This window comes from Phoxinus phoxinus, assembly GCF_949152265.1.
Source record: "Phoxinus phoxinus genome assembly, chromosome: 9".
NCBI lineage: Eukaryota > Metazoa > Chordata > Actinopteri > Cypriniformes > Leuciscidae > Phoxinus > Phoxinus phoxinus.
The window spans coordinates 19931063-19945440 of NC_136884.1; the positions used below are offsets into that span (position 1 = coordinate 19931063).

Genomic DNA, 14378 nt, shown 5'->3' on the forward strand with positions numbered 1-14378 from the left:
TCGATTTTCACGTGCCTGTTGATCTTGTCGCGGTCCCGTCTCGAATATAAATCATCATCGCCTTTACACCACATGATGGCCGCGTCGACGTTGAACCCGCGCGTGCTAAACTCAGTTAATAACTTTCCACTGTAAACTAACTAGTTAAACACCCGTCGTAACACTGGACCACGTAAACGCAAATAAATCAAAACAACACCGCTGCCACCAATGTGACCGAGCGTTTAGACAGGGTTCGCCTAACACTTCAGAAATAAGAAAACAATAAACGATAACCGTTTGGAACTCTTCTCCACTTTATTATAACACAGATCACCAACTCCAAAAGAAAACCCGCAACACTCCAGTACAAGCGCGCGCATGACCCATGCCAATCTACGGCAAGCCCCGAGGGGAAAAATACATACACACATATACTGTACAACAAGCGCCAGTACATCAAGAATTAGTGCATCATAACAGAGTCCAACAAAGTCTGTTACACTAGTGTAGAACATTTAATAGAAACTGTGTCTATTCCTCGTTTAGTGAGATCAAATAATAAATCTACTGTAGGATCTAGGAAAAATCTAATTGTTATTAAAACAGAAAATCTCGCTATTAGTGAACAAAAACAATTTCTAAAGCTAGGTCTTCTGAACATTAGATCACTCACACCTAAAGCAGCTATTGTAAATGAAATAGTCACAGATAATAGCATCGATGTACTTTGCCTTACTGAAACCTGGCTTAAACCAAATGACTATTTCGGTCTAAATGAGTCTACTCCCCCAGGATACTGTTATAAGCATGAGCCCCGTCTGATTGGTCGTGGCGGCGGTGTTGCAACAATCTACAGAGATATTCTTAATGTTACTCAGAAAACAGGTGACAAATTTAATTAGTTTGAAGTACTTGTATTAAATGTTACGCTCTTAGATGTAAGAAAAAAATTCCTATTATCTCTAGCCTTGGCTACCGTATATAGACCGCCAGGGCCCTACGCTGATTTCCTAAAAGAGTTTGCAGATTTTCTCTCAGATCTATTGGTCAACGTCGATAAAGCATTAATTGTTGGAGATTTCAACATACACGTAGATAATTCAAATGATGCGTTAGGGGCTGCGTTTACAGATTTATTAAACTCCTTTGGGGTCAAGCAAAACGTCACAGGACCAACTCATCGTCTTAATCATACACTCGATTTAATTATATCATATGGAACCGATCCAACCGATATAGATATCATTCCACAAAGTGATGGTGTCAGTGACCACTTCCTGGTAACTTGTATATTACGGACTACAGTACCATGTCATACTGCGCCGCGTTACCGACCAGGCAGAACAATCCTTCCATCCACCATAGATAATTTCTCAAATTGCTTATCTGATTTGTCTCAGTTACTGCCTGAACCCAAACAAACAGACAAATTAGAGGAAGTAACTAGCACTATGAGCACCATTCTCTCTAGAACATTGGATATTGTTGCACCCATTAGATTAAAAAAGGTCAGAGAGAAAAGTAAAGCACCATGGTACAACAATACTACGCATGTTCTAAAGAGAGAAACCCGTAAATTAGAGCATAAATGGAAACAAACTAATTTAGAGGTCTTTAGAATCGCGTGGAAAGACAGTATGTCACGTTATAAAAAGGCCCTAAAAGCGGCAAGGGCTGAGCATCTCCGCAAACTAATAGAAAACAACCAAAATAATCCAAGATTTTTATTTACCACTGTGGCTAGACTAATAAATAAACAAACGTCACCTGACCAAAATATCCCGTTACAGTTTAGCAGTAATGATTTCATGAACTTCTTCACTGAGAAAATAGAAAGCATTAGAACCACAATTGTAAACATTCAATCTTCAATCGCGCCTTATAAATCAGCCTCAATTATCACCCCGCAAGAACAATTACAGTGCTTTACAACTATAGAACAAAAAGAGCTAAATAAACGTATCACTTCATCTAAAACAACAACGTGCTTATTAGATCCTATACCAACTAAACTACTGAAAGAAGTGTTACCTGTAGTGGAAGAGCCTCTACTCAATATCATTAACTCGTCTCTATCTTTAGGTCACGTTCCAAAAACATTTAAACTGGCAGTTATAAAACCACTCATTAAGAAACCACAATTAGACCCACATAATCTAGCAAATTATAGACCCATTTCAAATCTTCCATTTATGTCTAAAATATTAGAAAAAGTTGTGTCCGCACAACTGAGCTCTTTTTTGCAAGAAAATGACATCTATGAAAAGTTTCAGTCAGGATTCAGGCCGCACCATAGCACTGAAACTGTGCTCGTTAAAATCACTAATGATTTACTTTTAGCTTCGGACCAAGGCTGTATCTCAATACTAGTTTTACTTGATCTTAGTGCTGCGTTCGATACTATAGATCACACAATACTCTTAGATCGACTACAAAATTATACTGGCGTTCAAGGACAAGCATTAAGCTGGTTTAGATCATACTTATCTGACCGCTACCATTTTGTCTATTTAAATGGAAAAAAATCAATCATATCTTCAGTAAACTATGGAGTGCCGCAGGGATCTGTGCTAGGCCCTCTATTATTCTCAATATATATGCTGCCACTTGGAAATATTATAAGGAAACATGGAATTAGTTTCCATTGTTATGCTGATGACACTCAATTATATATTTCATCACGGCCGGATGAAAACGCTAAATTATCAAAATTGACAGAGTGTGTTAAAGATATAAAAGATTGGATGACGCGTAATTTTCTTCTATTAAATCCAGACAAGACGGAGGTACTACTCATCGGTTCAAAAAACCGCCCACAAAACCTCTCACAATACAACTTTAACATAGTAGGATGTCCTGCTACTTTATCCTCTACAGTAAAAGACCTGGGTGTCATACTAGACTGCGACCTGTCTTTTAAAAATCATATTTCATATGTTACAAAAACGGCATTTTTCCACCTTAGAAACATTGCTAAGCTACGTAATATGCTATCAGTTTCTGATGCAGAAAAGTTAGTCATGCATTCATGACCTCGAGACTAGATTACTGTAATGCTCTATTAGCTGGTTGTCCTACATCCTCAATAAACAAGCTACAGTTAGTCCAAAATGCAGCCGCTAGAGTTCTTACCAGATCAAGAAAATATGATCATATAACACCGATCTTATCATCTCTACACTGGTTACCTATAAAGTTCCGTATTAATTATAAGGTATTGTTACTGACTTATAAAGCCCTAAACGGCTTAGCTCCAGTCTATTTAACGGATCTTCTATCGTCCTATAATCCATCGCGCTCTTTAAGATCGCTAAATTCGAGGCTTTTGGTTATACCTAGGATATCTAAGTCCACCAAAGGAGGGAGAGCATTCTCACATTTAGCTCCAAAACTCTGGAATAGCCTTCCTGATACTGTTCGTTGCTCAGACTCGCTCTCCCAGTTCAAAACTAGATTAAAGACGCATCTCTTTAACCAGGCATTCATATAAATGTTTTAATCTTACAGTTAAATCCGGCCTCTAGTTCATAACCGCCAGAGGAGAACTGGCCCCCGACTGAGCCTGGGTTCTCCCAAGGTTTTTTTTTTTCTCCATTAGGTCACCTGATGGAGTTTTAGGTCACCATTGGGTCACCTGATGGAGTTTTTCGTTTCCTTGCCACTGTTGCCTTTGGCTTGCTCAGTTGGGGATATTCAATTTAATTAATCAATCAATATTACTATTGATTAGCATTACCAAACATGGACGTTTTATTATTATTTTATTTTAATACTGTGAAGCTGCTTTGATACAATCTGTATTGTGAAAAGCGCTATACAAATATTCTTGACTTGACTTGACTTGACTAGTAACCATGGCGACAGACGTGGACAACTGCGTAGTGCGTAACGTCTAGCTGCACGCTCACGCTGTTGTTTCGTTCAAACATTATGGACCATGGCAAGCAGACTTTGGGGAAAAAAGGAAAACTAAAATGAGGATCAATATCAGCGTGGCGTTTTCGAGACGCCGAGACCTCCACGTCCGTGACAAACTGCGACTTGACAGAGCTCTTGTATGTACTTTATTAGACAGGTGAGCAAATGTGCATAAAACTAATCAATGTTATATAGTTCAACTTGATGAAATGTTAGAATATGATCCGTATGTTATTCTAATGTTGATCTAGCTTACTGCTAGTCTCATACAGACAAACTAACACATAGAATAACATTATATCTTTCAACACACTCAAATGCAGTTTAGTGTGATAGTGTAGACCAAGTGAAACAGCGCTGCGTTACCTCACAAGTTTAATTCGTCAAATAAACTGATTGTTATTTTTCTTCACATGAAATTTTCTGGAGCTGGCTGACATTTTAACTTATCTAAATGATTAGGAACTTTATATTGAAGATAATTATTTAATTTAGTTTGTTAATCTAAAGATGACAGTTCAGTTGTGTTTCTTCCAAAATGCAGAACAAAAATCTTTATGAAGACACAGAAGAATACCAACTCTAAAATGAGTCCCTATGAAGAGAGAGAGGAGGGGGATTTTGTTCACTACCACAACAAGGGAGCAGAATCTACAGAGCCCAGTTGTGTGTCTATGAAGAGTGGCGGATCTATGCGCCACCCCCCTGATCTCAGTGATGGAACAGTGACCACTGACCCTGTGTAAGTACAATCAATCGATCAATCAATCACTTTATTCAAAGCACTATTAAACACAACTTCAGTTGACCAATGTGCTGTACAGAATAAAAAGAAGCAAAACAGAAGGAAGAAAAACTCTAGCAGAATAAAATCAACAAGGACAAACAGGACAGCTGCATCAACATTTATATATTGTACGACAAAAAAAAAAAAGAAAAAACGTTTTTTACCTAGTTTTAAAAATGGACAGAGTGGGCGCATGTCTAATTTCAAAAGGCAGATTGTCCCAAAGTCTTGAAGGCAGCAATGGAAAATGCTCGATCTCCTCTAGTCTTTAGCCTAGATCTAGGAGCCACTAAGAGACCTAAGTTTGCAGACCTAAGAGCTCTTGTAGGTTGATGAACTGTCAGCAGATCGGAAAGGTAAGACACAACAAAAGATTTACATTTGTTGTGTCATGTACGTCAGAAGGGGTGAACACCACAACCTCAGTTTTACTCTCATTCAAACTCAGAAAGTTTAGAGACATCTATGCTTTAACATCCACAAGGCAAGCAGCCAACTGTTCTAGTCTGTTTTTATGGTGAAGAGGAAGGTATATTTGTGTGTCGTCTGCATAACAGTGATAACCAATTACATACTTTCTAAAAATTGTACCAAGAGGAAGCATTTATAGAGAAAATAGCATGGGAGCTAGTGTGGAGCCTTGAGGAATTCCACAGGTCAACTTTACAGACGAGGATCAATAGTTTGTCAGATAGGACTGAAACCAATGCAAGGCTGAGCCTCTAATGCCCACTGTGTGTTCCAAACGAGACAGCAGAACATTATGGTCTACTGTGTCGAATGCAGCACTTAAAGGAGAACTCCGGTCAATTTTAACATTGAGCTCAATTTTTAGTAAATTTGGAGTGCTGTCAATACAGAGAACAACGACAAAAAAAGGTGTTGCCTACACTGTGTTATCCTCTTTTTAAAATTTGCACCCTATTGACTTCAATGGGGTCTAATTTTAAACCTGCTTTTATTTCTCTTATCATCCTTGATGTGTCATACAAGTGCCCAGCCATGTTGAGTGATTCCTTCAGAGTGAACACGAGTGAATCTGACTGCAGTAGATGTGAAAGATATGAATAAAAATGATGTTATTTCAGCCAGCGCACATACCTGTATTTAGTTCCTGTTTTCGGTCGAAGTCCAAAGTAGTTGATTGTCGAGTTCACGCGCATAGGTTTAGTTACCAATGATCACGCGCGTGAACTCGACAATCGACTACTTTGGACTTCGACCGAAAACTCAATGTTAAAATTGACCGGAGTTCTCCTTTAAGTCCAAGAGTACCAATGCTACCGAGTCTCCAGAGTCAGTGGCTAAAAAAATGTCATTAAGCACTTTTAAAAGAGCTGTTTCAGTGGAGTGAATTTTTTTGAAGCCTGATTGAAATATATCACCAATTTTGTAGTTGGCCACAACTTTGGAGCTGACACAAAACTACTTTATCTAAAATGTTTGTTAAGAATGGGAGATTAGAAATAGGTCTAAAATTTGATAGATCAGAGGAATCAAAGTTACTCCTAACTCAAGGCATTTATTTATCATAAATTTTAATAAAAAAAGAGCGTCGGACCAATTACATTAAACACTTGTTTAAATAACCGTGCAGGGTTACGCAGATGACAACAGGCGGCGTGCCACACACAACAGCGCCATCATTGATGAAATGTACAGTACAGTACAGTAGTTTACAGTAGTTGATTATTGAACTCCTGCAGTGAAATAAGAGAGAGAGACATTATTTAAAATCAAAGTCAATAACACAGAATGAACCCAGAGAGATGTTCAAACGTTTAAATTAAATCAAAGTCAATAACACGGAATGAACCCAGAGAGATGTTCAAACTTTTAAATTAAACCAAATGTTATTACAAAAAAATGTATTATTACAAATTATTAGCACTTCACTACCCCACAAAAAGTCAGTTACAATCTGGTCGATGGATTAAAAAAAAAAACACTCAGGGAGAAACAAAGGAATGCACTGAAAGGCAAATAGAAATAAAAAATTAATTATCACTGCATTAATCCGACCTATCAAAGATAGAGGCAGATTGCTTCATCTTTGAAAATCATCTGTTCCAACAAAGTCACTTTTATTTATGTACCGCTTTTTACAATACAGATTTTTTTCAAAGCATGATTTAGCCAGATGTTCTATTTAAACTAAGCAAAACAGGATTTAGATACCTTAGATATGTAAATGGGGCTAATGTCAATTAACAGTAAAGATAAAATACTACAACTATGGTAATTTCCAAATAAGCCTATACAACAAACATGAAAAATCAAAACAAGACATATTGACATTTGTTGTACAATGCACAAACAAAGATTTGGTGGAGTTGCAACTGCATGTTTTAAAGTAAACTTTTTATTTTACTTTTAATGTAATTTTAAAAAAACGATCATATACAAGTTATAGTCTACATATAGTATAGTATACATATAGACTATTATTTGAACAAACTATTATATCTCTGTTTGTAGACTATCCATTTTTTTTAAACAAACAGCACAAGGTCTTGTAAACTTTTTTCATTATTTAAAAAAAAAAGACTGAATATGTAAAAAAATAAACAAACAAAACGTTCCGGGTTACTTGACTGTAACCCTGTTCCCTGAAAAAGCGGAACGAGATGCTGCACTGCTTAGCATTGGGAACGTTTTTAATCGTGACCAGCTGTGAATATTGTGTGTAAAAACGTCAATAGAATTGACCCGGAGGAAATATAGTCAAGTCAATTCAAGTCATCTTCATTTATATAGCGCTTTTAACAATGTAGATTGTTTCAAAGCAGCTTTACAGAGATAAACGTATAATTTAAGGTAACAGAGATTGTTTTGGCTTTATAGCGGTTTTTGAATTATGTTATTTTCCAGCTAAAGTTAGTTTTGATTGATTCACTTCCGTCAAAGATATCATTTGTTATTAAAATAGTCTTATAATAGTCTATAAGTACTGCGGAGCTAAACCATTTAGTGCTTTGTAAGTAATCAGCAATATTTTAAAATGTATACAATGTTTAATAGGAAGCCAATGCAGTGTTGACAGAACCGGGCTAATATGGTCATACTTCCTGGTTCTGGTAAGAACTCGAGCTGCTGCTTTTTGAACTAGCTGTAGTTTGTTTATTAAGCGTGCAGGGCAACCACCAAGTAGAGCATTACAATAATCTAGCCTTGAGGTCATAAACGCATGAACTAATTGTTCCGCATTTATCAATGAGAGCATATGGCGTAATTTAGATATATTTTTAAGATGGAAAAATGTGGTTTTAAAGATACTAGACACGTGACTTTCAAATGAAAGATTGGTATCAAAGAGCACACCCAGGTTCCTAACCGGCGACAAAGACTTAACAGAGCAGGCATCAAGTGTTAGTCAGTACTCTAGGTTAATACGTGTGGAAGTTTTTTGTCCAATAATTAGAATCTCTGTTTTTTCAGAATTGAGTAGTAGGAAATTATTAGTCATACAATTTTTTATATCAGCTATGCATTCCGTTAATTTTGTGAATTGGTAGGTTTCGTTTTGAGGAAATCGACAGCTGAATATCGTCGGCATAACAGTGAAAGCTAATTCCATGTTTCCTAATGAAATCTCTTAATGGTAGCATATACAGAGTGAACAGCAGCGGTCCAAGTAATGAGCCTTGTGGTACGCCATACTGAACTTGTGATCGAAAAGACATCTCTTCATTTACTGCTACAAACTGATAACGGTCAGATAAGTATGATTTAAACCATGCTAGTCCAATTCCACTAATGTAAACATAGTTTGAGTCTATTTAAAAGGATGTTGTGGTCAATGGTGTCAAATGCAGCACTAAGATCGAGTAACACTAATAGAGAGATACAACCACGATCAGATGATAAGAGCAAATCATTTGTGACTCTAACGAGAGCTGTCTCGGTAATATGGTACGGTTTAATTTCGGACTGAAAATCCTTGCAGATATCATTTCTTTCTAGAAAGGAACACAGTTGTGAGGATACTGATTTTTCTAATATCTTTGACAGAAAAGGTAGATTCGAGATCGGCCTGTAATTGACTAATTTTGTATGATCAAGTTGCGTTTTTTTAACAAGCGGTTTAATCATAGCCAGCTTAAAGGTTTTTGGTACGTATCCTAGAGACAAAGACGCATTAATGATATTAAGAAGAGGATCTATGATGATCTATGAAAAAGCATTTCAGTAGCTTAGTCGGTATAGGGTCTAACATACAAGTTGTCGATTTAGATTAATTAACGAGTTTGCAAAATTCTTCCTCTCCTATAGCAATAAATGAATCGAATTTTTCCTCAGGGAGACTACAATGCTCTCGCTGATGCGATACTGTAGTAGACGGTTGCATAGTATAATTTTATCCCTGATATTATCGATCTTATAAGTGAAGAAGTTCATAAAGTCATTACTGCTGTGTTGCTTGGAAACTTCTGGGCTTGAAGCTTACTTTTTCATTCGTTTAGCCACTGTTTCAAATAACTACCTAGGATTGTGTTTATTTTCTTCTAATAGGGTTGAAAAATAAGCAGATCTAGCAGCTTTTAAAGCCTCTCTGTAAGCAATCAAGCTCTCCTTCCATGAAATCCGAAATACCTCTAGTTTTGTTTTCTTCCAGTTGCGCTCCATTTTTCTGGCTGCTCTCTCTTTTCTGGTACTTTAGTACTTTATCTGCAGCCAATTCTAATTCTGATAGAAAGTCCCCAAATTCTTTGATAACATCTTTATGGTGCCCTGGTGGCATGTATACAGTAGCCAGCAGAATTCTCAAACGTGATTTATTGTTTACACTATATATTTTTACATTAAGCACCAACATTTCAAAAGAAGTATATTTGAAACTAGATTTCTTAGTGGTTTTGAAAATATTACTGTAAATTACAGCAACACCTCCTTTGCGTGTCAGACGATGTTCATGTTTATAACCGTAATCTTGTGGGGTTGACTCATTTAAAGCAATGTAATTGTTTGGTTTTAGCCAGGTTTCTGTCAAACACAGCACATCTAGGTTATAATCTGAAATCATATCATTAACTATTAGCGCTTTTGAATGAAGAGATTGAATATTCAGCAACCCAAGCTTTATCATTTGCTCATCTATATTATATCTCTTTTTTATTTGTTGAACATCAATTACATTTTTAACCTTTGATGGGTTTGGACGTTTTTTAGATTTCCAAGTTCGGGGAACAGACACAGTCTCTATATGATGATATCTAGGTGAAAGGCTTTATGTGATGGGATTTATCTGACCTTGTTGACGCGAGGCCGCTAGCAGACGGTCAGTTAAACCAGTCTGTCTGCTTCCTGTCCTAGTGCCCAATTTGTCATGTTTTATCTCTAAGAATATGAGCCAAATTACTAGAGAGAATAGCAGCACCATCCCAGGAGGGATGAATACCATCTCTTTTCAACAGGTCAGGTTTGCCCCAAAAACTTTTCCAATTGTCTATGAATTCTATATTATTAAGCGGACATCACTTCGACAGCCTGCCATTGAGTGAACACAATCTACTAACTATCTCATCACTCCTGCGAACAGGAAGGGTGCCAGAGCAAATTACAATGCTTGACATCGTACTTGCGAGTTCGCACACCTCTTTAATATAAATTTTGGTGATCTCCGACTGGCGGAGTCGAACATCATTAGTACCGACATGAATAATGATCTTAGAGAATTTACGATTAGCATTAGCCAGCACTTTTAAATTTGCTTTGATGTCAGGCGCTCTGGCTCCCGGCAAACATGTGACTATGATGGCTGGTGTCTCTATTTTCACGTTCCGTGTGATCGAATCACCAATTACCAGGGCACAATCAACAGAATTCTCAGTGGGTGTTTCACTGAGCGCGGCAAATCGATTTGTTATGGTAATCGGAACGGAAAAGTGTTTTTTTGATAACGTGACTAGAGCGATCCCGCACTGTCACCCATTTGCACTGCTGCACGGGCTCTACTTCAGCCGGAACCGAATCATGTAAAGAGTACACTATGCTAGGCGCATCCAAAATAGTATCTAAAGCTCTAGTACTCTTACTATTCTCAATTAAAGTTTGGATGCGTGTCTCTAGTTCGTGTCTCCTTGCATTTATCACATACAAATCCTATATTGCCGACACAGGGCTCCAAACTGCGACTAAAATGGTCGCATTTGCGACCAAATATATTTATTTGCGAGTGAAATTTCTGCCAAGGTCGCCATTGGCGACAATACAAATTTACTCCCTTTGATTGTAAAATCTGCATCATACATGCATGTTTTATAACCAGTAGCCTATCGCTTCATTTGTTTTGTTAACGTCATGAAATGAGACGCTTTGTGTGAACTGAGTGAAAGCGCCAAAATATGAGCGGGTAAAACGAATGTCACCTTTCGCGGCAGAAAAAAAATGTCAAAGCGAAAAATATTGGACTTCTTCAAGCAATCCTCATCTCTGTCAATCACCAGACACATTATACCAGACCAGACTGCATGACACACCTGCTAACAAAAAATATGCGATATTTTAAATGCGTCATTCTGTTCATAGAACGCTCCATATGAAAGTTTTTTTTTTTTTGCAAAGCCAATCTAGCGCTGGCTCCATGACGAGCCAATAATCAGAGTTGTTCCCTGCACCGCACAGCTTAGTTTCTAGATGTAGAAACTAGAATGTTTTGCCGGACTGGACAAAAGCGAAGCGAACTGGACGAGATGAGACAGAGTGTCTGCGCGCGAGCAATAGTGCGCGAGAGAGACCGAGTGTGTCTCGGCACGAGCAATAGTGCGCGAGAGACTTCAAATAACAAGAGACCTTTCAAATAACAACTACAGAATTTTATTAACTGACATCGGGATCCCGCTTACATGGGTACCTTCCAAATAAATCAATAATTTGACAAAATATTGATTTAAAAACGATTGTATTGCTTCCGTGTCCATGACAACGCTCTGTTTTTCATGGCAACTGTGTCTTATCAAGAAATAATATACTGCATTCTACATTAGAATTTAACCAAGCCATGTAATAATAGGTAATAATAATAATAATAACAGAAGATAATATCTTATACAATGTATATAAAATATAAACAGGGGTGCACATAACTGGTACGCAGGTACGCATGCGCGACAAAAATCAGGAATGCGTAATGCCACTTGTGTTACTACGCGCCTTTGCGTACTGTCGCCAAAATGCAACCTAGGCAGTGTAACTTAGCCTACATTTCTTTTTTTTTTACAGAAAACGAGACGATGACTAAATAAAAACCCGTTTTAAATGACGAGCACTATGACGAAAATGTATTGACATTTTCGTCAACGAATACAAACGGAAATGTTAGGGAGGGACGATTGGGGAAGAGATCCAGTCAGAACTGATTTGCGTTTGTGGAAGATGCGCTACCCAGCGGCACACGAGTTGGCATGCGCTTAATGCATCTCATAAATCGTAAAAAAATGTAAACGTCTGGGAGAAAGAGAAGGGCAGACATATGGATAGATCTGAATAAGAGTGACGACGCGAAAGAGAGCTTTATTCAGTATATTTTTCTGTGCGAACACACACACACCGCGCGCGCGCTCTACCGAAGCGTGCAGCCCTGCACACTATACAGCTAAAGCGCGCTGCGCGCAAGGACTGAATTGATCTCTCTTTCGCTTCTGAATGGACAAATACACAACATTATGTCTACATTTCCGTTTTGGAGAGTATTCACGTAAACACAGTCGGTTATGTCTTTACAGAACGTACAGTGCATCCGTGCAATTGGATCTGCACACTCGGTCTTAAAGTGACAGTGCGCAATAAACCTAATGCCTTCTGTACACTTAATATTGATCAAACAACAAAATAAAAAGAGAAAATCCACTGGTCTTTAATATCTTTAATAAGGATTAATTATATTTAATTCATACAAATAAATATATCTGAACAATAACACTTCAAATAAATAAAAATTCTATCATTTTAGGTCGTTTTTTCCACACTGATGTAAATTTATGTGTTCGTTAAAAAAAAAAAAACTTTGGTTTTAGTTAGTTATTTTTATGCTATAAAAACGGGAATGTGACGTCATGATTGACAGCTGTGGCCACGCTACATATGGGGTGAGTACCAAACACCATCTCCTGGTACTCACCTGAGTAACTCACTGAAAAAGTTATGTGCACCCCTGAATATAAATACAATTTAAAATATGAATAAATTATTTATTTTTATTTATTCTGGAGATGCACTGAATTTTGGTGAATAAGAATAATAACAGAAGATAATATCTCTAGTCTATCCTAATAATTATTATAAATACAATGTATATAAAATATAAATACAATTTAAAATATTAATACATTATTTATTTTTATTTATTCTGGAGATGCACTGAATTTTGGTGAATAAGAGGACCCATTTTATTTTGATGCACATTAGCAGGAAATGTAGCACAATATGAATGTAAAAAGCAGTTATAATTAGGCTATGTGACAAATCAACAAATAATCGTGATACTTAATCGTGATATCAATATTGATCAAAATAATCGTGATTATCATTTTGGCCAAAATCGTGCAGCCCTACTGAAGTATGATCACGAGACACAAATTTTTTTTTGTGACTTTTGTTCAAGAGCGGGCAAAGAAATAGCGGGGAAAACGGAGTTCATTACAGGAACTAACCATTTTTAAAAAAAGACACTGTGAGAAAACACGGGGACAGTAACAAGCATAAAAATGCACGCGATCACATAATCGCGAAGAATGCTCCACAGACTGCACCGTTAGCACGTGCAGTTTCTCGTGCATGCGAGCTGCGGGAATTTATTATTTATTATATAAAAAATAATATTTGACTGTATATAGTTCATAAGTCGGAAGTGATATTCAGTTCCCAAATAAGCTTCAGTTCCCAGAACATTCACAAGATGAAAATGCTGAAACTGTAAGAAGAGGAGAGACATGCACACAACAGGGTGACTAAAAGTAAATGCATTGTTATGTGGCTCTTAAAAAAATTATTTGGCGCCTGTTTTTTTCCCCTATAGGAGCCAATGGCTCCTTACTTGATTTTTTTGTTTGGAGCCCTGCGACAGATAAGGCTATGCTAAACATGTGAAATGAAGTGCAGGTGACAATAACAGGACAAGACATTACATTCTTACTCACCTGGGCTTCACCTATGCCTACATGCCTTGGTCATGTGAAAGAACCTTGGTTCCTCGCCCAGGCCCAGTGTTTGGGGGCTTCTTGTTGACGCTTATGCTATCGACGGATGCTTCCCTCACAAGTGGGGGGTGATCATGAGTGGTCACTCGGCGAAGGGTCTTTGGCAGGACCATCTCCTTTTGGCACATAATTGGCTAGAAGTGATGGCGGTATTCCGAGAATCTCAATACTTCCTGTCAGAACCGAGAGGTCACCATGTTCCTGTCCTTCTGGACAACACACTGATGGTCTCGTATATCAGAGCAGATATCCTGTCGAGGCAGGGGCTGAGGCCCGGGGAATGGAGACTTCACCCCGAGGTGGTGGAGCTTCTTTGGGAGAACTTCGGTTAAAACTTTGCCCTTGTGGTTATCCCTGTATTAGGTGTGGTCGAGGCTACACCTGTACGCATTTCCCGATATCTTTTGCTCCCGGGAGTTACCCTCATCTAGAGTCATGGATACTGTGGGCTCGGCCTCTGAGGGGGCCCAGCTCATAGATTCAGGTCTCTCGAC

The 14378-nt window shown here is 37.8% G+C and overlaps 1 protein-coding gene across 3 annotated transcripts in view; it reads left to right on the forward strand.

The window, feature by feature from the left end:
* LOC307004439 (NACHT, LRR and PYD domains-containing protein 3) overlaps nucleotides 1–14378 on the forward strand; it is a 70096-nt gene that overhangs the window by 15246 nt on the left and 40472 nt on the right. For all 3 annotated transcript variants that reach the window (XM_079623684.1, XM_079623682.1, XM_079623683.1), the window contains exon 3: nucleotides 4445–4642. In XM_079623684.1, the coding sequence (XP_079479810.1) occupies nucleotides 4445–4642 (198 nt within the window). The remainder of the gene's footprint in view (nucleotides 1–4444; nucleotides 4643–14378) is intronic.